General features: G+C 44.1%; 1 protein-coding gene and 1 long non-coding RNA gene across 4 annotated transcripts in view; both read left to right on the top strand.

Moving 5' to 3' along the window:
- The first annotated feature begins 2,234 nt into the window (after positions 1 to 2,234).
- On the top strand, positions 2,235 to 5,002 carry HOXA1 (homeobox A1). Of its 2 annotated transcripts, none has more exons than XM_004045216.5 (2): positions 2,235 to 3,044; positions 3,510 to 5,002. In XM_004045216.5, the coding sequence occupies exons 1-2, from the start codon at positions 2,393 to 2,395 to the stop codon at positions 3,863 to 3,865; spliced, it is 1,008 nt and encodes a 335-aa protein (XP_004045264.1). In that variant the 5' UTR covers positions 2,235 to 2,392; the 3' UTR covers positions 3,866 to 5,002. The 2 variants fall into 2 exon arrangements, with proteins under 2 accessions (XP_004045264.1, XP_055202878.1); XM_055346903.2 differs by lacking the exon at positions 3,510 to 5,002 and having other exon boundaries at positions 2,297 to 2,746; positions 2,950 to 3,039.
- A 2,294-nt stretch (positions 5,003 to 7,296) lies between these two features.
- LOC129523636 (uncharacterized) overlaps positions 7,297 to 24,224 on the top strand; it is a 67,911-nt gene continuing 50,983 nt past the window's right edge. The window contains exons 1-3 of one of the 2 annotated variants that reach the window (XR_008667190.2): positions 9,875 to 10,501; positions 11,615 to 11,656; positions 22,415 to 22,532. This is a non-coding gene — a long non-coding RNA (uncharacterized lncRNA). Of the gene's footprint in view, positions 10,502 to 11,614; positions 11,657 to 22,414; positions 22,533 to 24,224 lie in introns of both variants that reach the window. The other variant, XR_008667191.1, reaches the window with a different exon arrangement.

The following is a 24,224-nucleotide window of genomic DNA, read 5'->3' as shown; positions in this document are numbered from 1 at the left end:
CGGCTTTGTGGCAGGCGCCCTGCAGCCGAGGGAGTCCTGCAAACCCAGGCTGAGGAGGGCAACCAAGGTACAGGAATGAGGCAGCGGGGGAAAATGTACCGACTTGCTCAGGCTTGGAGGGAGGATTGCTCGCATAGCCAGCACCGACCTACTCACATCCTGCCCCCTCTCCAACAGGAGCTCCTTCTCTCCCCGCCGCTGGAAGCTGGCGCTCCCAAGGAAGCCGCCTCCAGGAGGACTGCCTTGCCTTTCCCCTTCTCCAGTCGGAGGATTCCCAGGAGCCGAAACTGGGGCAGGGGTGGCTGCCCAACCCCAGAAAGTGGGCCTTTCCTGCCTGTGCTCCCTCTTAACCATGCTTGGGATGGATCAAAGTCACAAATACTATTCTGAAAGGAGATGTTTGGGGAGAATGTTTCATTGTTACTGAGGGAGTCCAGAGTCAGCATGGGTTTTCTCTCTTGAGCGGACAGGTTTGGGGGAACTTCGGTACGTGGAGAACAGAATACAGAAGACTGAAAGGGTGACTAACATATTTGAAATGTACCTTCCTTGGGAAAAAAAAAAAAAAACCTTCCTTGTTCTAACAGGGGAGGAAAGGCTGAAGGGGAGTGGAAACCCCAAACCCACATACATTCATTCACTATAAATTTCATCTGATTCCAACATTGTACACATGGTTGGAGTAAAATTTATACAGCATTGCTTATAATTTATACAGCAAAGCTTCCTGGACAAGCTCTCGATTTCTCCTACCCAAGACTGCATCAATTCTTGGTCTCCGTTTGGCTTTTTCTCTCTACAAGCCCAGGGTTGACGTGAAACCTAATAGTAAACAACAATTTAACGACCTCAGCAGCCTCAGGGAAGTAGGGTGATGAGGAACAGGACCCCTGGCCTGGGATGACGCTCAGATTTGCATGTGTCTCTCTAGGGAAGGACTTGAAGGTTCTCATAAGCAACTACACAGCCAGTTGGAAAGGGGAGGAGGTGTCGTTGGGGTAAAGTGTCCCGTCCACCATCAGCCATTTGTCCACCGCCCCTCCCACCTGCCAACCCCCACAACCACTCTAGACGTGCAGCAGAATGAGGAAGGTTATAAAAGGAAGCTCTCTCTCTCTTCTAACATTCCCCTCCAGAAAAAGAGGAACGCAACGAAGGGAGTTCAGCTACTATGTTGGAACTGTGGACCGGCCCTGTGAGGCCCACGCGGGAGCGCGGAGGCTCCTGGGTCTCGGGGCGCCGGCAGATGGCCTGCAGCGCACGGCCCGGCCCCCACGCTGGCCACGTCCGCCAGCGTCATCTCTCTCCCCCGCCTCCTACCCCTAAAAATCCGGCGGTCGAGTAGCTCCGCATCCCGGAGGGCTCCCGGTGCAAAACTGAGTGGGAAAGAGAAAGGGGCGGAGAGCGACGAGAGAGGGAAGGTGGGGAAGAAGAGCCCGGCCGCCCCCGACCTTTTCCGGCGAGCTCTGAGTTTCCAGGGCTCATCCGCCCCTCCAAGTCGAATTACAGAAACTCCTCATTGCCATGCTAATGACGAGAGGGGCTGTGGGGAGAGGGTTTCGAAGACCCTCCTGGAAGAAAGGAAGTTTCTTTTCTTGCCCTCGTCTCCTTCACGCCCACCCGAGTTCCTCCCAGCCAGCCCTCTGCGCTCTTCCCCCTCCATTCCGAGCTTGAAGAGCCGGTGGCCCAGCCTCGCCCTCCACCACGGTTCTATGCGCTCCTCACAGCCCCACGGTCTCCCAGCCCAGCCTCAGAACAGAGGAGGTGGCCTGGGAACCCGGGGCGCGGTGTCAGCCGGATTCCCCGCCTTCCGGCTGGGCGCGCTGCGGGCTGGGCCGGCGTACTTGCGGCCACCCGGCGAGCTCTGGCCCACCGATTCCCGCCCCGAGAGAGCCGGGAGCCCTCTTCCCTTCTCACCTCTCGCCAGTTCATCTTTCATTGCACGGTGGGGAGGGGGCGGGAGCGGGGGACGCCTCCCAGCCCCCACCTCCCGGAGGCCTGGCGGGGCGGGCAGCGGAGTCGGGCGCGCGCAGAAGGCAGCTTTTGCTCTTCTTCGCTCCAGCACTCCAAATCGGCCTTTGCAGTCGCCGCAGCAGCTGCCGCCGCCTAGGCTGCCTGGGGGGGCGACTGCGCGTCACCTAGACGGCGGAGCGCCGGGGATTTAAATGCCACTGAAACGGTGATCCATCACTGCGGAAGCCGGCAAACTTTTGCAGGAGGCTCAGCCATTGGCTGACACCGTCACGTGCCCCTCTTCCAGCGTCCTCCGCCCTCCCGCCCCCACCTTGCGCACTGTACATTCATATCATTTTTCTTCTCCTGCCCCATGGAGGAAGTGAGAAAGTTGGCACAGTCACGCCGGGCTTCGCAGGACCAGGTCACTCAGTGACAGATGGACAATGCAAGAATGAACTCCTTCCTGGAATACCCTATACTTAGCAGTGGCGACTCGGGGACCTGCTCAGCCCGAGCCTACCCCTCGGACCATGGGATTACAACTTTCCAGTCGTGCGCGGTCAGTGCCAACAGTTGCGGCGGCGACGACCGCTTCCTAGTGGGCAGGGGGGTGCAGATTGGTTCGCCCCACCAGCACCACCACCACCACCATCACCACCCCCAGCCGGCTACCTACCAGACTTCCGGGAACCTGGGGGTGTCCTACTCCCACTCGAGTTGTGGTCCAAGCTATGGCTCACAGAACTTCAGTGCGCCTTACAGCCCCTACGCGTTAAATCAGGAAGCAGACGTAAGTGGTGGGTACCCCCAGTGCGCTCCCGCTGTTTACTCTGGAAATCTCTCATCTCCCATGGTCCAGCATCACCACCACCACCAGGGTTATGCTGGGGGCGCGGTGGGCTCGCCTCAATACATTCACCACTCATATGGACAGGAGCACCAGAGCCTGGCCCTGGCTACGTATAATAACTCCTTGTCCCCTCTCCACGCCAGCCACCAAGAAGCCTGTCGCTCCCCTGCATCGGAGACATCTTCTCCAGCGCAGACTTTTGACTGGATGAAAGTCAAAAGAAACCCTCCCAAAACAGGTCAGTCCTGCTGGTTGGTGGATGCTCCTTGATTAATCTGGAAGGAGCTGGTATGCTTAATTTCCAAGGAAATTAATAATGATCTTTTTTTAAAAAGGCGTTTGTATCAGACTAGTGTTGTAGTGCATGGAGAGGGTGCCCAGAGGTGTTGGGGCAAAGAAGTCTCAGGGATTGGTGTGTTTTCAAGGATTTTATACATTTGGGAAATAGGAAGTATGTGGGGGTGGTTATTGTGACGGTAGTGTTCTGTTAATATCTTAAGGCTCCATTAATCACTGGTCTGACCATGCTAATGGTTTACATCAGGTTAACACTTTACACCTCATCACTCACCCTCCACAGCCCGATTTGTGCTGAGTTCTTGATCTTTTCTTTACCTGAGTGTTGCCATGAAGCGTGTGGGGAATCTCAAGTCGATTTAAAAATTTTTACCTTTCCGTCTCATGGCTTCCCACTTTGCCCCAGGGAAAGTTGGAGAGTACGGCTACCTGGGTCAACCCAACGCGGTGCGTACCAACTTCACTACCAAGCAGCTCACGGAACTGGAGAAGGAGTTCCACTTCAACAAGTACCTGACGCGCGCCCGCAGAGTGGAGATCGCTGCATCCCTGCAGCTCAACGAGACCCAAGTGAAGATCTGGTTCCAGAACCGCCGAATGAAGCAAAAGAAACGTGAGAAGGAGGGTCTCTTGCCCATCTCTCCGGCCACCCCGCCAGGAAACGACGAGAAGGCCGAGGAATCCTCAGAGAAGTCCAGCTCTTCGCCCTGCGTTCCTTCCCCGGGGTCTTCTACCTCAGACACTCTGACTACCTCCCACTGAGGCGGCTCCAGCCCCAGACAACAGCCCAGGCATCTCCTTGGGCTGGGACTTCTTACCCAAAGCACATGCTTAGCTTATCTTTCTTTCCATTTACAGTCTCTTTCTTCCTTTCTAATCCTATCTGGGGAGCTCCTGGCCAGGATAATATGTTTGCAGATAATTCTGGACCAGAGACTTGGTGCGGGGTTAACACCTTCATCCAGATTGGGTGCCAGCATACATTTTCTGGTGGGCCTTAACATCCCTCCTGCTTTTAGGAGAATTCACGGAACCTACTGTTCCTTTCAGATGACCTTTTGGAAAATAGTTCCCTTTGCCAACAGAAACATGCCAGAAGGAATCTTCTCATCTTTTATCTAACTATATGTACAGCTCTCCCCTCCCTTGTCCTTGAAAGTAGGATATAGTGAAAGGCGAGTCCAGGAGCTCAGGAAGAAGAGATGCACTATATGTTTACACAATTAATTCATCCCTTAATTTAAGTCATTTTCATGTGTGTGAGTTTGCTGGTTGTAAATACTTTGTCCTAAGAGATTTATCTTTATACAGATTTTCTAGAAATGTTTAGGTTACTAAAACAGGGTGGGCAAACTGTCAAAACTGGTACAATTTTATAGGTGAAACAACAAATTCCCTCATTTAAACCCAATCAGATGCCTCAGAGGGTAGCCTTGATTTGTTCTTACAGTTAAGAAGCCCTGCAGAGCACAAACTTCAGAAACCCGGCTTCCTGTGCTAAGTCTTTCCCAATCTCTACCCCTTTCTTCTCGGGCCACCCTCTGTTTAAAATTTGTGCTGGGTTATTCAGAACCTAAAAGTATTATTCAAACCAATTTCTTCCTTCCACAGTTATCTTAGCTGGATATAATGTATTTTCAGCTCAATTGTTAATGTGATGGATGGCACAATGAATGTATATTTTGTGTGATTCGTGAATAGTCTTTTGCATGTCGCACAATGTTTGATGTCCCCAAAGTACCACACTGAGTTCTATCAGTTATCCTTTGTGAGCCTATGATATTCCCCATTTCCTGTACAATCATGAACAGCTCTGAGATCCTGGAGTGATATGATCCAGAGCAGAGTTTACGGGTCTTAGGATGTCTGTAATAAATAAATATACTCAAGTTTCAGGTATGCTTAAGCATCCGTGTATTTGGCTGGGCTACAATTTGTTAATTCCTATGAAGTTGGCACATTTCATGAGGGGAAAGGGAGAAGGGTGGTAAATATTTTCAAAGAGATGGGCCTTTTCTTGAATAAAAGTTAATAACAGCTCCTTTATTACAATCAAAGCTCATAATGGAAAAAAAGACTGATGAAGAAATTTATGAAGCAGATTTATTTTTGAAACAAACATGGATACTTCCTGGGTCAAGTGCTAACCTTTTCACCTCCAACTGGATGTTGACGTATATATAAACAGAACTCCCTTCAAAAGCCAAAACTGTCTTCAGTCAGTCTTTCCTCACATCAGTGAACCAAGAGCTAAGAGATTCACATTTAATTAGCTCCAGTATAAAGTTGTTGTGAGGATGGGGCCCTTATTCCACTCCTCTTCCTTCTTTTTGGATTGTCAGGCAGAGTTCCGATATATTCCACCCTTGAAATGGAGTGTTTTCAGTAAACCCTTGCATCCCTTCCCCCATTCTTCCTGTCAACATCCATCCCTTCCTGCGGCTCTTCCCCCCTTCTTCCCCATCTCTGGGTTGCACATCTTATTCCCTTCAGACTCAGCTTTGATTTCATAGCCGTCATGGCTGTAAAGGATCCACAGTTCTAATTCCATGCCACATAACCCAGGAAAAAAAAGTCATTTTCTTCTCTGGGCTCAACAGGTACTTCCAGGTGAACTTGTGGAAGCTACCCTGAAGTCCTTCAATATCCAAGTTGTTTCTGACCAAGGTATGTATCTGCTCTCAAAAGAGGAAGCCAGCAAATGATAGAGTTCAAAGTGGCTCTCCTCCCAGGCCTCTTTATTGCTTTCCTTTACTTTCACACATTTTTGGAGGCATTTTATTTAGCCCAACAGTACAGCAGAAAATTTACAGCATTGAAAACAAACACAGACAGATGACTTCCTTCCTCCCCAAAGGGTGTTTTACAAAGGACGGGCTGGAGGAGAAAAACTCTACAAAAATTTGGAATTTGCAGGCCGTCTAGGGCACTTGTGAGAATTCCTGCACTTCCCTGTCAAAGAAGAGAAGGCTGAACTTTGCGGTGCAGTTGCTGCGGCCATATCAAGGGCACCGGGTGCCCTCCCCTCAGCTGCTGGGTTCTGAGGTTGCCTGTAAAAGACTCAAGTGGATGGAGAAGAACTTCAAAGACGGTCAACCCTTTCTTTCATTTCCTGCCTGGCCTTATACTGTATCTTTTGTTTATTAGTGTAGGGCCACACAGCAAAACAGATGGCTGGCTTCCAAATACTTTAATGTGTTAAAGTGTCATTTGCATGCCATTGACTCCATTTCAATATCTAAAAGCAGGGCGAGATCCGCTGGAATCCCAGAGATTCCAGTCTTTAAGATGCTGGTTTTAATGTAGCAGCGAGAGAGAACAATAAATTATGGCTAACCATCTCTAGTTTTCTCTAGGTCATGGAATAAATCAGTTAACAAGCAATGCATTTAGGAAACATTAATACACCTTTCAACAAGGAAAACATTTGTATCTTTTTAGCTGTCTCAATCGATTAAATCAAAGGCGCTTAACACATCCTATTTCAAGGTCTCTCTCTTTCTGCTTTGGTCTCTAAGGAGCACAGTTAGCTACTTGAAAAATGACAGCAATGATAACTGAAACAACACAGAGTGGGAAAACTGAAAATAACATTTTATTGATACATTTACAAAGGAAACAAGGGTCTCAATTAGACACCTGGGATAACTGCGATACAAAATTCTAGTTTTCTAATGTTTTTTTCCTCACTTCCTCTACATTTATCCACAGTACTCCCCAAATACACAGTGTTCCCAAACTAGGCTGAGTTGAGGTCTTGCTTTGGCTCTGAAGTCTGCTCTGGGTTTCACCTTTTAAAGTTTACTTTTGGAGGCTATTCAAATGCGGTGGTGTTTTCCTCTGGGGCAATCAGATTCAAACCGATCAATATTTACTCAGTCTGAAAGGGTTGTTGAAAAGGCTGCTAACAACAAACTGCTTAGCTGCTCACCCCTGTTTAATCTCAGGTTCACCGAAAGTTCAAGAAGAGATGAATGCAGTGATGGGTCACTTTAGAATGAGTCCCAGCAGTTTATCTGAGCTCTCAGCTAAAGGCAACAATTATAGTTCCATCCCTCTTTGGAAAAGGGGCAACTTTCCTATTATTCTTTTGCTAAACAATGTTTACTAGAAACTTAAAACACTTTCCTCTCCCCTCCTGGTTCTTTTCTTTTCTTCCTTTTTTTCTTTTTCTTTTTTTTTTTTTTGGAAGCTTCCAGCTGCCTTTCTCCTGCCCCCTCCTCTAGTTTTCTGCCAATCCATTCGGTTTCATGTGACTTTAAATAAATTACATCAAATATTGTTAAAATGTTAAATTAGTCTGACGGAAGATATCTGATTTATTTCAGATGCCACGAGCTATGAAATGAAGCTCTTTGGGCCATTAGAGTTTATCTTTGTGAAAGTACAGGGCAAGATTGAATTGAAATCTATTTGTGTTTGAGTAATATTGACAATCAGAGCCCCAATATCCATCTGAGATGGCTGTTGAGTGGGAAAGGGGGGAGGGAGAATTGGCTTGCGCAGAAGCAAATACCTCAGGTGGAAAGTCAACTTTTAAATTTTATGCCTTCTTTATGCATGAAGTATTGAGAGATGAAAAAGGAAGACACAAGGAAGCCAGTGGGGAATGGTGAGTAGAAGATGCTAGACACTGAAGCTAATTGCTACAGCTCTTCAGAGGTCAAAGTTCATGTAATCACTGCATAAATGCATACTAAATAGGGATTTATTAAGCTTTCCTGATGGCTGAGCACGTCTGTGAAAAATGGTCACTGCTGTTTGTGTTTCCTCCTTAAGAATAATCATTCTTAAAGTAGAAGCTCTAGGCATTTCAGGCTTTCATTTATTTTGAGAGACAGGCAACTCCTGTGCTTAAAAATATTGAAATTAGTGCATGAACAACATCTTTCTTTATATTGGATGGGGCTGTAAAAGAAACGCTAGGGCTTTTTCAGTACATACAAGAACACACTTTAGTTAGCATGCCACTATTGGGATAAGCTAGTCACTGGTCAACTTTGGTGACCCTCTGCCTTAGATAAGTCCCCTTTGTGCCTGCATTTGTGAGAACACACAAAAATTCTGCCTTAGGACTCCTTGTGCCTAAATGACCAGAATTGAATGGGACCCACATCCCTAATCTCTCACTCTATGGATCAGAAAAAGGCACCCAGAGGTGGATTGGTTTGACTGAGAGCACAGTCAGTATCCATACTCTTACTTCCTAAATAAAAAAACAGGGCAGCTTAGAACCTGAGTCCAGTGCACTTTTAAATTCTAAAGTCCTGATTCAATTTTGTCCCTCCCTGATTTATTCCATGTAATTTGTTTCAGACTAGATATGATTTATTTTTCCATTTTTGCTTTACTGGCCACCCACTCAGTCAGGTCCTTGACTTTGAGGCCATTAGGAATACCGAATCTTTGAAACAACCTCTGAGTTGAATGCTTCTGCCATCTTGTTTGAATAATAAAATGTGCTACTTACCTTTAAATACATATGTTCTTAAAATATAAAAATAAAAATCTGGAGGGCAAGTAAAATTCAACACACACACACATATTTCTGTTTTGTTTTTAAACTTGGATGGGAAAGAATAAATGAAAGAGGAGTTGCCTTCACACAAATTCGACCTCCATTAAATTGTCAAGAAGTATCATCTAGAAGGGGCTTCAAGATGCAAGGGACATTCCAGGAGGGGTTCTAACTCTGAACCTTTTAAAAATGTGTTTGCTTTTTCTGGCTAGTTTGTGGCGCAGCATACCTTCTAAATTGTTCTGACTCACATATCTTAATTTTTTCCAAGACTCACTCATGTACCTAACACACACACACACACACACACACACACACACACACACACACACACACCCAAGCCCAAACTATTAACATAAAGTCTCCTTGCAATACAACTTTCCACATTCTCCTCCATCTCATCCCCATGGGGTCCTACTGATCTCAGCAGAACCTGATGCCCAAAGGGACATCAATGGTTGTCAGTGTTTGAAGAGGTGAGCTGGAATCCTCAGCGCTTTAGTGCCTTATTTTTAATAGCACCAGCCATCAAATACAGCTAGCTGACCTTTGATAGCAGAACTACAAACAAAATATCAATTAAACAAGTATGTTCAGTAGGCGCTAGCCTCTAAACACCTTTTTTTTTTCCTTAGGCAACTCTAAACCCTCATCATATCCTGCAAAACATCCTTAAATGACTGCATTTTGAGTTTACTGGAAAAAATGAAAAGACCAATGTCTCTTTTTGCAACATGTTCAAACACAACTAAAACACGTGTCTCTATTTTTAATCAGCCCATTACATTTTACTCGTATTAAAAACGTGTTGGTAAAACGTCTAATCACAAGGTTAATCTATAGAAATCAGATTTTTTTGTATTTTCATTTAGGCTTGTGTGGTTAATCGGTTGGGAAAAAATACACAAATGCTTGCAACAGAAAATAAAACAAAAATTATTGAGCGACTTTTCTTTTCAAACTGGGACACGTTTTAGCCGCGTTGGACATTTTTACGATTTACGACCCACTTCGTTCTAAGTCGCCACAGAACCTTAACAAGAATGCAGAAAGCCACGATTTAAAATGGTACCCCCAACTCCCAACCCCCGAAATATCAGCAACACGGTTCTGGCAAAGTATGCACGGGAATTTTCCCATCCTGAGGAACAGATGGGGTCTTTCCTTTAGGATGCGCAGGGGTCAGCTGTCCAAGGCTTGGGAAGAGGTCGGCTCGGGCGATCGAGTCGCTCGGGCAGCGGCGGCCGCGGGAACTCCGGCTCTGCTGGGGCCGCGGGGAGCGGGCGGGGGGCACCAGCGCCTGCCCCCGGCCGGCTAGGCCGCGGCAACTGCGAGAGGAGATGCCGCAGGACCTTCGCGACCCTGCGGGGTTGTAGAGGAGCCCCGACGCCGAGGTCAGGACGGCTTTCCTTCCTTGGCTTCCCAGCCTTCACCCTCTGAGTTCTTGACCCAACGCCGCCGTTCCGTTTCTCCTGCTTCCTGGGCCCCAGGCAGAGCACGAAGGGAGGAGCATCCGGGCTCTTCCCTGGCCTGCAGGCTTCGCGCCTCTGGATGGACCTGCGCCGGTCCGGGGCGGGAAAGGAGCAGCATCCGGGCTCTTCCCTGGTTCGCGCTCAGAGCCCAGCACCTTGGGCCTGAGCGTTTCCCGGCCCGCGTCGGTGGGTGGTTTCGGAGGGAAGGGAAAGTGAGTCCGGACAGGTCCCCGAGGCTGCGAAGAGCTCCGCTTTGTCTCGGGGGACAATGAGGCCTCACGTTTCTTTCTGCCAGCGTCGCCCAGCTTCAAGCGCTCCTGAGGCGCGGTCTGAGCTGCCCCGGGCCGCCACCTGACTCTCCCGAAGAGGGCTTCGGGACCCAACACTTCCTCAGAGAAGGAAACCCAGGTCAGAGGCCTCGCCCCTCGTCTCTCTCTAAGATTTGAAAGGGGAAAGGAGATTTGATTCCCTGTCCGCCCCATGCCCCAGATATCTTCAGAATGTACTTAATTAAGTAACATATTCATTCTCCTCCTAGTTCAATTGAGTTGTTTTAAACAGTAGCGGTGCGGGTTTCTGAATATTGGATGTTCAGGGACGCATCCTTGCCTTTCCTCTCAGATCAGATGCCTTCTGCTACTCCAGTTGCTGAGTCGAATGCCTTAACGCCTTGCCTCGTCTCACTTCTTTCTAGAAAGTTTCCAAGTACTGCTTCCTACTCTTTCGGCTTCCCCCTCCTAACAACAGCACTTTTTTTTTTCTTTTGAGACATAGTCTAGGTCTGTCGCCCAGGCTGGAGTGCAGTGGCGCGTTCTTGGCTCACTGCAACCTCTGCCTCCGGGGTTCTAGCGATTCTCCTGCCTCAGCCTCCCGAGTAGCTGGGATTACATGCAACCTGCCACCACGCCCGGCTAATTTTTGTATTTTTAGTAGAGACGGGGTTCCACCATATTGGCCAGGCTGGTCTCAAACTCCTGACCTCAAGTGATCCGCCCGCCTTGGCCTCCCAAAGTGCTGGGATTACAGGCATGAGCCACTCACTGCACCCAGCCTCCCGCCCCCCGCCAGCCTTTTTTTTAAACTTGCATAAGTGAACAAGGACTTGGGATAATTATCGACATTAGAAATTACTGACATTGGCCGGGCGCGGTGGTTCACACTTCTAATCCCAGCACTTTGGGAGGCCGAGGCGGGCAGATTTCCTGAGGTCAGAAGTTCAAGACCAGCTTGGCCAACATGGTGAATCCTTGTCTCTACTAAAAATACAAAAATTAGCTGTACGTGGTGGCAGGTGCCTGTAATTCCAGCTCCTCGGGAGGGTGAGGCAGGAGAATCGCTTGAACCTGGGAGGCAGAGGTTGCAGTGAGCTGAGACCGTGCCATTGCACTCCCACCTGGGAAACAAGAGCAAAACTCCCACTCAAAAAAAAAAAAATTACTGACATTAATTAATTATATCTACAATCACAGAATCAAATAAGAGACTTTTAAAATAATCTAATCTGGCTTCTCCATGGTACAGGTGAAGAAACTGAGGCCCAGAAGGGTGTTAGCAGCAATAATGGTGAGAAAAAAAATTTAGTTATATCTTTAATATGTACTTTAAGTGTGTATTTAATAAAACAGGCAAAAATTAATTCCAGGCTAGATATATTAATAACATTAATAATTAATTACTATATTAAGCATGCTAATTATAGTTATCATTAAATATTGAAGAACTTAAAGTTATTAAAAATAAGCAAGTTTGAATAAGCAGATATTTGGCCAGAGGGTTTTTTCCTTCCTGTGTACTTTCATGAACCCTATAGGAAGGGTAACAGCTTAGATCTCTCCTGCCCAATGGGTAAAGAGAAACTGGTTGATCTATTTTATGTCTTCCATTTCACAAATTCCTTACATGATTTACCAGACGAGACAGACAAAAAAATCAAGAGAGCAAGCTTTATAATTGCCCTGCCCAAGCTGCTCAGATGGCATGTTAGCTCCCTAGTCAACTGTTTGATTCAAGAATCTTGGAAATTGAGGGCATTCTGGCTACGTGGATGAACCATAAAGACTTTACTTGCAGTTCATTATCTTACATAAAATATACTCTTTCCTGTTGGGGGCACGGTGGCTCATGCCTATAATCACAGCACTTTGGGAGGCCAAGGCAGGAGGATCACTTGACCTCAGGAGTTCAAGACCAGTTTGGGCAACATGGAGAAACCCTGTCTCTACAAAAAATACAGAAAATTTGCTGGATGTGGTGGCACATGCCTGTAGTCCCAGCTACCCAGGAGGCTTAGGTGGGAGAATCACCTGAGCCTGGTGATCAAGGCTGCAGTGAGCTGTGATTGTGCCACTGCACTCCAGCCTGGGCAACAGAGTGAGACCCTGTCTCAAAAAAAAAAAAAGTACTCTTTCTATGAGAAAAATCTAGACTTCAGAAAATTATGACAACTTATATTTTTATGTTAACATTTACTGAAGACTTTTTTGGCACTAGATGCTGAGCTAAGGGTTTTATATGAATTATCTTGCTTTTCCTCACAGCAACCTTATTATATGGGTTTTGTTATTCCCATTTACACACAGAGAAACTGAGACTTAGGGAAGTTCTGTAAGTTTCTCACCATTACACAGTGAGTGATTAGCAAAGTTGGAATTTGCAGCCCATGCATTTCATTCAGTTATCACATGTTGAAATTTCATATTTTAGGACTGCAAAAGTAGAAATGTAATTAAAACTAATCCTAAATTTAGCTTCATATTTAAAATACATTTATATTTTAGAAGCCTGGTGTTAGGTTGTTAAAATCTATACAGATGGAGCATCCCTAATCCAAAAATCCAAAATCTGAAATACTCCCAAATCTTGAACTTTTTGTGTCAACATGGCACCACAAGTGGAAAATTCCACATGTAAATACTTAACAAAAACTTTGTTTCACGCAAAAGTTATTTAAAATATTGCACAAAATTACCTTTAGGCTTATGTGTATAATATGTATATGAAACATAAATGAATTTCGTGTTTAGACATGGGTTCCATCCCCAAGATATCTCGTTAGACATATGCAAATGTTCCAAAATCCAAAAAAATCTGAAATCTGAAACACTTTTGTCCCAAGCATCTCAGATATGTAATACTCAACCTGTGTATATAATATGATCTTAGTTTTGTACAATAAAACATATATGACTATATACACACATAGAATAAAGTTCATTTTTATTTTTTTGAGATGGAGTTTCTCGTCACCCAGGCTGGAGTGCAATGGCCTGATCTTGGCTCACTGCAACCTCGCTGCCTGGGTTCAAGTGATTCTCCTGTCTCAGCCTCCTGAGTAGCTGGGATTACAGAAGTCCACCACCACGCCTGGCTAATTTTTGTATTTTTGGTAGAGATGGGGTTTCACCATGTTGGCCAGGATGGTCTTGAACTCCTGATCTCAGGCAACCCACCCACCTCGGCCTCCCAAAGTGCTGGGATTACAGGCATGAGCCACTGCCCTTGGCTTCTTTTTCCTTTTTTGATGGAGTTTGCTACTGTCTGAACCTTTTATGTTTAGAGAATTTTTCATTATAAGTCTGAGAAGTCCATATCCTCTCTTTCTCAGCAGAGTCACCTATTTCTAGCACAGCCATGATAAAGGAGCTAAACATGGCATCCAGTAGTGACCAGGTCTAGTGGCTTGACAGTGCAGGTGACAGCATGAGGTTTGGGGCAGAAGCAGTTGTCTACTCACCAACCTGGCTTTGTGGTAACTGTTAGCCCTAGATCTGACTGCCACGCTTTTCATTTTTCAAGCTTGATTCCCAGTCTTTGTAGCAATGTTCTGAGCTACCCATCTGTTCCTGTTCCAATTAAAACACCCATAGTCAGTTGCTGTTGCTTACAACTAAGAAACCTGATATGTGTACCATATAATATACCAAATAATTGAGCTTTGAAATGTTTTGGGGCCTGTGGACTGTGGTCTGGAATTATGGGAGGAAAATTGGACTATTTGATTTAGTAAGTATCTATAGAAGGTGGACCAGAAGCCAGCTTCTTCATATTCCATTTTTTCTCTTTGCCTAGCTTTGGTTTATTTTGATGCATACTCTCTTGCCTTGTTAAACCTATACAAATATATAAAAAGAGTGAATGATGGCCCTTTTCTTTACCCACCAAGAAAACACAAATTTATCCAACTGAGTTGGAGAGCATAATTTATTTTCTGTTTTATTTTAAAGCCTTCCTATCGTATCAGCTTGAGTATTTATTCTTCTGAAGCTCCTATATGTATAGCAGTAGTTGACACTTGTTGATCACTTACATTGTGCTGGGCACTGTGCTAAGTACTTCACATGGATTGACTCATTTAAATCCTCTTCACAACCTTATGAGGTGTAGGTGCCATTATAACCCACATTTTACAGAAGAGGAAACCAAAGATGAGAGGTCACCCAGCTGTGAAATGTCAAAGTCCACTTTTAAACTCAGCTGCCTGACTCCCAAGCGCTCATTCTTAATAACACTCTCTACTCTTTTCCCTAACTGGTTTGATTGACTAGAAATTTCTTTCTTTTTTCTTACCTTTCCTCTTTCTTCTCTTCTCTCTCTCTACTTTCTTTCTTTATTTGAGAATGTCATGAAGGCATCTGTGGAGACCCTGATTGAGCATCTATAATTGTGTTAGGTGAGTGGTTGAGCTTGATTCAAAGAGCCAAGCTCTTTCTTGTCTTGGGTCTTTCTTTGCATGCTAGAATGGACTCCCTCTCTCCATTTCTTTCTATGACCTTGAGGCCTTAGCTAAATGATGCTTCCTCAGGGAGGCCTTAGTGGACTATTCCACTCAGAATGTATCCTTCTCTGTTATATTCTACTTCAGCATTCTCTTTGTTTCCTTTTCATACTTAGCGCAGTTTAAAAATTTAGTTTTACATTTTTTGTTAATATCACTTTCTAGAGCAAGCTTGTCCAACCCATGGCCTATGGGCTGCATGTGGCACAGGATGGCTTTGAATGTGGCCCAATACAAATTTGTAAACTTTCTTAAAACATTATGAGTTTTTTTTGCAATATATATTTTTAGCTCATCAGGTATCATTAGTGTTAGTGTATTTTATGTGTGGCCCAAGACAATTCTTCTTCTTCCAATGTGACCCCAGGAAGCCAAAAGATTGGACACCCCTGTTCTAGACTATAAGCAACCTGTGTCCTGGGAGCTTTTCCGCTTATTCGCCACTTTATGTTTACCCAGAAGACAGTTCTTGTCACATAGTAAACCCTCAAAAGACATTGAATAAGTGTTTATATTCACTAGGGTCCAGCTAAGCTACTGTGACAAAGAAACCAAAAAATTAAGTGGCTTAAATATGGCTGAAGTTTAATTCTCTTGCATGTAACATGTTAGAGGAATGTAAGCATCTACACTAGTGGGGTACCTCTGCATGTGAAGTCATTCAGAATCTGTTTCTTTCACTGTGCTGCTCTGACATTCCCTAGTCTTTTCTACATGGTTGAAGCTGTGTCAGCTCCACATCCCTATTTCAGTTTTTAGGAAGAGGAGTAGAGCAAAAATGGAGAGCAAGCAATTTCCTGTGAAGTAAATGATTTGTAGGTTGTACACATTACTTCCATTTACATTCTATTCTTTTTCATGTTTCTAGAATCATAAAATTTATTTCTGATGCAAAATATATAGTACAGATGAAACATTAGTCAAGATAAAAAGCTAGATCAACAAACATTTATTAACATAATACTGGATGGGTACTGTTGGAAATAAAATATATGTTAGGGTTTCTGATCATCAGGAATTTACAATATAGTTGGAGATTTCACTGACATTCCATTCTGATAAATGTAGTCATGTGGCCACACCTAGGATACTAGGAAATACCATCTGTGGGTGGGTGGCCACAAGCCCAGCTAAAGTGGAAGAAGGAGACAATGGGCATTGAGGGGATAACTAACCTGTTGCCTCACTGTTGGATAAATGCTGTTGAAAGAATGAATATATTTTTAAAAAGAATAAAGAATGGATATTCATTGTTACATTATCAGAGTTTGGAATAATGTAGGGGTTTGAGGGCTATTTTGTTTTTGTTTCTGTTTTTGTTTTTTGTGACAGAGTTTCACTCTTGTTGCCTAGGCTGGAATGCAGTGGTGTGATCTTGGCTCACTGCAACCTCTGCCTCCCAGGTTCAAGTGATTTTCCTGCCTCAGCCTCCCAAGTAGCTGGGATTACAGGCGTGTGCCACCACGCCTGGCTAATTTTTGTATTTTTAGTAGAGAGAGGGTTTTGCCATGTTGGCCAGGCTGGTCTTGAACTCCTGACCTCAGGTGATCCATCCACCTTGGTGTCCCAAAGTGCTAGGATTACAGGTGTGAGCCACAGTGCCCAGCCTTGAGGGCTATATTTTAGAACTCTAAGAAATACGGGTGTGATACAAAAATATTAGACACTGACTAAAATAACATCAAATATGCTTTATGACAACCTATTCATCTGCACATTTTGGGGCAAGGGAGGGTTAAAGACCTAAGAAAGTTGCTTAGGCCAAGAAATTGTGCAAAAGAGGTCAGCACTGGATATTGTAGAGACACACCTGGCTTTGCTAGAATTTGGGGAGGAGGGAATAGGAGCTTCTCTGCCTTCAGCAAGCTTCCAGGAATAAGCCTTTATCTGCTATAGCTAGGCAAGACCCCCTCTAATACTTCCCTGGCTAGAAGGAAGCTATTTTGAGGCAAGGACGTTGTTTGATTACAAACCTTTGTGATCCTAAATTCAGCACCAACAAAGGCTTTGAAATTCTTAGGCCAAAAACAGGGCAAAACCAAATTGTAACTATTTTAAAGGATGTGGATAAAATTTATGTTCCAATGATATATCCTGATACAAACATAACTTTTTAAAGAGTGTAGGCTGAGTATGGAGTTATATGAAAATGTTTGCACCTGTCCTCCCCTAAAGTGGCTAAGGGCATGTTGGCAAGGCTTGTCATCAACTGTGTTCTCTGTGTGACTACAGATAAGAGGAAGGGGCCCAGCTGCTGCCACAGCCCTTTTTCTTTGTGGCTGCGGTGGACACTGGGCTTGTCATTAGCTTCTCTGGCCTTAAATTCCCTCTGTGCAAAGAAAGGTAACCCATTCCCCTCCTCCTGTCTCCTTTCATATTTGGCTGAAAGTTTGGGAAACCCATTTCAACCCTTTCTTTGCCTTTCAACATGTCACATTCCTTCAAGCTGAGCTCACAGGTCTGTCCTTATGAAACCTGCTCTGACTCTCCACAGGGCGAGTGAATCCCATCTCTCCTGTTCTTTTTCAGTGTTTTCTACTTGTCAGAGCGCTTCTCACTTTTGGGCTTTAAATATTTTTAATCTGTTTGCGACTCCTCCTTGCAAACTACTTCAGGATAGAGACCATATCTTATAATTCTGTCTGCCTTGTACAATACCTGGTACGTGGTAGACCCTTGGTAAATGTTTACTGAATGCACGAATGAGTGAGTAAATGAGCAAATGATCCTTTGGGTTCTTTCTTTATAGCCTCTCAGCTATTCTTTTTGTTGTTGTTGTTTTTTGAGACAGAGTCTTGCTCTGTCGCCCAGGCTGGAATCCAGTGGCGAGATCTTGGCTCATCGCAACCTCCGCCTCCCGGGTTCAAGAGATTCTCCTGCCTCAGCCTCCTGAGTAGCTGGGACTACTGGCACATGCCACCATGCCCAGCTAATTTTTTGTGTTTTTAGTAGAGACGGGGTTTCACCATGTTAGCCAGGATGGTCTCGATCTCCTGACCTCATGATCCGCCTGCCTCGGCCTCCCAAAGTGCTGGGATTACAGGCGTGAGCTACCGTGCCCAGCTCCTCTCAGCTATTCTAATGTGGTTCATGACTCCCCAAGGCTAGGAATACAAAGTGTAGTTGCAAGTTCTTCCTTGTTTCCAAAATATTTTCTCACTTGCTTACTGAAGTTAAATTGAAGGTCAGAATTCTTTAATGGAGAAGCAATTGGCCTTTCATTATGCAATAAGGGATAAAATGGCTTAAAATGTAAATATTGCTTGAATTAACATACTGCTAAAACTTACTAGAACTAAAGTGGGCCAGGTGCGGTGGCTCATGCCTGTAATCCTAGCACTTTGGGAGGTTGAGGGGGATGGATTACTTGAGCACAGAAGTTGGAGACCAGCCTGGGCAACAGAATGTTACCTCATCTCTACTAAAAATTAAAAAAAAAAAAAATTAGCAGAGTGTAGTGGTACACACCCATTGTCCCAGCTACTTGGGAGGCTGAGGCAAGAGGATTGCTTGAGGCTGGGAAGTCAAGGCTGCAGTGAGCAGTGACTGAACCACTGCACTCCAGGCTAGGTGACAGAGTGAAACTCTGTCTCAACAACAACAACAACAACAACAACAGGAACTTAAGTGTAACTAGTCAGTCAATCAAGAAGTGTAAATAACGTACTAGTTTCTTTTCTGTTTTGCAGGGGGTGGAGGTCAGAGAGAAGTTAGTGTTTGGGTTTTAGTGAGGGATGGGAGGGGAAGGGGGTCAAAAGGTCATTTAGATAGCTACAGAGCATAGAAAGAGAAACTAGAGATCACTGATTTAGCACTTCCTTAATGTTTCAATTTTCAAGAGAAGTATGGCATAACTGCTCTTGTTTGCAATTTTATGAGAATATTGTTAGGAACTATGTAGCACAATGAACACCATCTTACATTATAGATTTGATAAGATCTGGGGTGTTTGTGAATGTGTGGACTTAAAAATGTTGACTTTGTTTCAGAGGAACTGAATTTTCAGAGGAGTTAATAAAGGAGTCATATAATCTGGATTGTACCTAAAATACCTCTCCCAGTAGTAGAGCAGTTTGGGTACTTTGTATGACTAAGTGACATTGGAGATGGCCCCAGACAGGAAGGGGTAGATGGTATGCCAAGATTTAGTTGGAGCTTCCTAAATAGAGGCTGTCATAATCTGCATTTTTGGGTAAATTGCTGTTATCAAATGATCACTGATAACTCATATATATAACAATAATTTTTTTTTCTTAGAGACAGGATTTTACTCTCTCACCTAGGCTGGAGTACAGTGGCATTTTGGAAGTGAAAAGCAAATGTAGTCATATGTTGCTTAATGACAGGATTATGTTCTGATAAATGTGTCGTTAGATTATTTCATCTTTGTGCAAACATCATAGAGTGTATTTACAGTAATATAGATGGTATATAACCTAGTACACACATAGGCTATATGGTATAGCTGTTCCTAGGCTACAAACTTGTACAACTTATTACTATACTGAATACCGTAGGCAATTGTAATACAGTGGTAAGTATTTGTGTATCTAAATGTTGAAAAGATACAATAAAAATACGTATAAAAGATAAAAATGGTATGCCTGTATAGGACACTTACCATGAATGGAGCTTGTAGGACTGTAAGTTGCTCTGGATGAGTCAGGAGTGAGTCGTGGGTGAATGAGAAGGCCCAGGTCGTTATTATCCACTGTTGTAAACTTAATAAACACTGTACACTGGCCAGGCGCAGTGGCTCACGGCTGTAATCCCAGCACTTTGGGAGGCCAGGGCGGGTGGATCACCTGAGGTCAGGAGTTTAAGACCAGCCTGGCCAACATGGTGAAACCCCATCTCTACTAAAAATACAAAAATTAGCCAGTCACGGTGGCAGGCACCTGTAATCCCAGCTACTCAGGAGGCTGAGGCAGGAGAATCACTTGAACTCGGGAGGTGGAGGTTGCGGTGAGCCGAGATCATGCCGCTGCACTCCAGCCTGGGTGACAGGCAAAACTCCATCTCAAAAAAAACAAAAAACAAAAAACAAAAGCCATCGTACACTTAGTCTACACTAAATTTATTTATTTTTAAAGTTTTATTTTTTTTTTGAGACGGAGATTCACTCTCGTTGCCCGGGCTGGAGTGCAATGGCGCAATCTGGGCTCACTGCAACCTCCACCTCCCGGGTTCAAATGATTCTCCTGCCTCAGCCTCCTGAGTAGCTGGGATTACAGGTGTGTGCAACCAAGCCTGGCTAATTTTTGTATTTTTAGTAGAGACGGGGTTTTGCCATGTTTTTGAGATAGAGTCTCACTCTGTAGCCGAAGCTGGAGTGCAGTGACGTGATGTTGGCTGTCTGCAACCTCTACCTCCTGGGCTCAAGCGTTCCTTGTGCCTCAGCCTCCTGAGTAGCTGGGACTACAGGCATGTGCCGTTATGTCCAGCTCATTTTTCGTATTTTAGTAGAGATGGGGTTTCACCATGTTGCCCAGGGTGGTTTTGAACTCCTGAGCTCAGGCGATCCGCCCCGCTCAGCCTCCCAAAGTTCTGAGATTACAGGCCCGAGCCACCGCGCCCGGCCCACTAAATTTATCTTTTTAAAATTAGTTTCATTATATCCTAACAGCTATGACATCACTAGGTGATAGTAATTTTTCAGCTCCATTATAATCTTATAGGACCACCATTGTATATGTGGTCTATTGTTGACCAAAATATCTTTTTTTTTTTTTGAGACAAAGTTTCGCTCTTGTCCCCCAGGCTGGAGTGCGATGGCACCATCTCGGCTCACTGCAACCTCCTCCTCCCGGGTTCAAGCGATTCTCCTGCCTCGGCCCCCCGAGTAGCTGGGATAACAGGCGCCTGCCACCACGCCTGGCTAATTTTTGTATTTTTGGTAGAGATGGGGTTTCACCATGTTGGCCAGGCTGGTCTCGAACTCCTGACCTCAGGTGATCCACCTGCCCTGGCCTCCCAAAGTGCTGGGATTACAGGCGTGAGCCACCGTGCCCGACCATTGTTGACCAAAACATCTTATGTGGCACATGACTGTATGTGCAAACAGGGGCCCAGTATTACACAATTAGTTGAAAATTTGCTACTTCTGTAGTGTCAAATGATCAGTTTGACTTTTTAAAAATCTCGCTTGAACTGGAATTGAACCAGAGTCTGAGAGTCAGTTGTCCTAGGTTTTCATTTCTGCCTCCACAACTGACTAGCTGTGTGATATTTCAGAGATCATTACTCCTCGGTAGATCAAAGTGAGATTATGTGAGTTTCAGGGCCCATACCAGGCCTAACACTTTCTGTATTTTTATTCAGTAGCAACAATTAAAGCATTTCACATAACACACCAGTAGCAAAGTCTGGACTGGAATGCATGCCTTACAACCCACTTAACCTCTTTTTTTTTTCTTTACTTTTCAAACTTTTTAAAATTAAAATATAATATACACATAGTATAGGAAGTACATACAGTATACTAATCTTTGTTTTGAGACAGAATTTTACTCATGTTGCCCAGGCTGGAGTGCAGTAGTGCCATCTTGGCTCACTGCAACATCCACCTCCCGGGTTCAAGTGATTCTCCTGCCTCAGCCTCCCGAGTAGCTGGGATTACAGGCATGTGCCACCACGCCCGGCTAATTTTTGTATTTTTAGTAGAGATGGGGTTTCTCCATGTTGGTCAGGCTGGTCTCGAACTCCCGACCTCAGGTGATCCGCCTGCCTCTGCTTCCCAAAGTGCTGGGATTACAGGTGTGAGCCACCGTGCCCAGCCAAAGTATACTAATCTTAAGTGTTTAGATTGTTGAATATTTTCAAACTAGGCAACAAATTATAATTGAGCTATAAGATTCATCCTTTTAAATGTATAATTTGATGAGTGTTGATAACTGTGTAGAGTCAGATTACCACAACCACAGTCAAAATATAGACTGTTTCTATCATCCCCAAAAGTTTGCTTGTAACCCTTTGCAGTTAGTTCCCTCCTTTTACCCAAATCTTCTGGTAACCACTGACCTATTGTCTATCCCTACAGTTTTGTCCCTTCCAAAATGAAATCATACTATATATAGACTTTTGTGTCTTTTTTCTATAACGCTTTTAAGATTCATCACATACCTGTATTTGATGTGTATCTCGATCATACTTGATGTGATGTGTATCTGATGTGTATCTTGATTACTTAGATCAAGATATAGAACTTTTCTAGCATCCCAGAAGATTCTTTTGTGTCCTTTTCCAGTCAGTTCCCACCCCTCACGCCTCACCCCCACTATTCTGACTTCTACTGCTGGATTAGTTTTCCTATTTTTGTATTTCATATAAATGGATTCATACAGTAGATACTGTGTGTCTATTTTCTTAATGTAATATCTGTAGGATTTATTCATGTTATAGCTAGTAATAATAGTTGTCCTTTAAAAAAATCACTGTGTAATATTCCATTGTATGAATATACCATGTTTCATTTATCTCTTCTACTGTGGTGACATTTTGGTTGTTTTGAATTTTTGGCTATTTTGAGTAAATCTTTTCCTTTTTAGACATGGAGTCTCACTATGTGGCCCGGTTGGCCTTGATCTCCTGGACTCAAGTAATCATTCCACTTCAGCCTCCTAAGTAGCTGGGACTGCAGACACATGCCACCACACCTGGCTTTGAGTAAGTCTTATAAAAAACTTATAAGAACACTCTTCTTAATGTCTTTTGGTGAGAATATGTATCCATATCTCTTGGCTATGTTCCTAATAGTGGAATTGTTAGATCATAGGCTAGGTATGTGTTTAGCTTTCATAGAGGCTGCCAAACAGTTTTCTAAAGTGGTTGTACCAATTTGTTTATTTATTTATTTACTTATTTATTATTATTTTTTTGAGATGGAGTCTTGCTCTGTCACCTAGGCAAGAGTGCCGTGGCATGATCTCAGCTCACTGCAAGCTCCACCTCCCAGGTTCAAGCAATTCTCCTGTCTCAGCCTGCTGAGTAGCTGGGACTATAGGCGTCCCCCACCACGCCCAGCCAATTTTTGTATTTTTTTTAGTAGAGATGGGGTTTCACCATATTAGTCAGGCTGGTCTTGAACTCCTGACCTCAGGTGATCCGTCTGCCTTGGCATCCCAAAGTGCTGGGATTACAGGCGTGAGCCGCTGTACCCAGCCGGTTGTATCAATTTAATACTCTCACCATCAATGTATGAGAGTTCCAGTTACTCCACATCCTTGCCAACACTTGGTATTGCCAGTCTTACTAATTTTAGCTTTTTGGAGAGTGTACTGTAACCACTGCTTTTGGAGTGAAATTGCATGTACACCACCAATAGTGTCGTTTAGAGATGTAGAGAATCAGGAGTGATCAGTCAGGTTCCTTATGTTTCTGGGCAGAGACTTAACAAGGCAACCAGTAAGGATGAACAGTGGTAGAGCCACCTTATATTGCCAAGAAGACCTGAGTCCTTAATTACCATTCCACCATAGTGATAGTACTGGGGAGCCTTCCCTCCCTAATTCTATAACCCTAATCCTCTCCTTTAATATTTATTTAATAGCAGTTTCCCTGGAAGAAAAAATATGGGGGATTGGTTGGTGAGGACTGCCCTTATTCAACCTTCTTAAATGAAATCAGTGAGCTTATTCCTCCTTCATTTGAGATGGCCTTTGGAAGCCTGTATCAAATCTCCACTGCAATCAGGGTAATTAATCATCAAGAATGGCAAGGTGATTGTAGAGAATCCAGGAATGGAATGTGGATCCATGTGCATGTGTAGAGCAAAAATCTGCTTTTTATTTGCAAAGATAGTAGTCTCCAGGAAACATAGTGAGGCTGAAAAGTCCATTTAAGGTTTGGCTGTTATCCTTGATGTTGATAGTAGCAGTTGGGTTTGAGCTGGTGGGTTTTGGGTGTGCCCTGCAATGTGGTTGTTTATCTAATAATAATATGCCTATGAAAATAAAGCCAAAACTGCCAGATGTTTTTTACTCTAAACCTGATGTAGACTGTATAATGGGGTTTTTATGTGTACCTAAGAATCACTATGCTTTTAGAGTACTTCTGGCCACTCTACAAATACATGAATCAGATTAAAGAACAGTCAATCAGACTTGAATTAAATATATATTCCCATAATGGTGATTATCTTTTTTCTTGGCTTGGCATTATTATAGCAAGCTAAAGTAATAGGAGATAAGTAGCTATTATAAATGAACCATTAAAAGCAGCAGTAAGCCAAAGTTCTCATTGATCTCTCCCTGTCTCTTACTTTATAAAAACTAATGTGAATTGCGATGGAGTTACCTACTTTAATAATAAATCTGTTGTGTCAGGGTAGTGACCTGATTTTTTTTTGCATATAATTTA

The sequence above is a fragment of the Gorilla gorilla genome, chromosome 6 (assembly GCF_029281585.2).
Source record: "Gorilla gorilla gorilla isolate KB3781 chromosome 6, NHGRI_mGorGor1-v2.1_pri, whole genome shotgun sequence".
In the NCBI taxonomy this organism is placed as follows: domain Eukaryota; kingdom Metazoa; phylum Chordata; class Mammalia; order Primates; family Hominidae; genus Gorilla; species Gorilla gorilla.
Note: the sequence above shows the minus strand (reverse complement) of the source record. Positions and strands in the feature narration are given on the sequence as shown.

Bases quoted from the DNA above. Each gene is read 5' to 3' on its own strand.
- HOXA1 (XM_004045216.5), top strand. From the start codon at position 2,393: ATGGACAATGCAAGAATGAACTCCTTCCTGGAATACCCTATACTTAGC. The intron at 3,045-3,509 runs GTCAGTCCTGCT...ACTTTGCCCCAG, and splicing joins AAGAAACCCTCCCAAAACAG to GGAAAGTTGGAGAGTACGGC.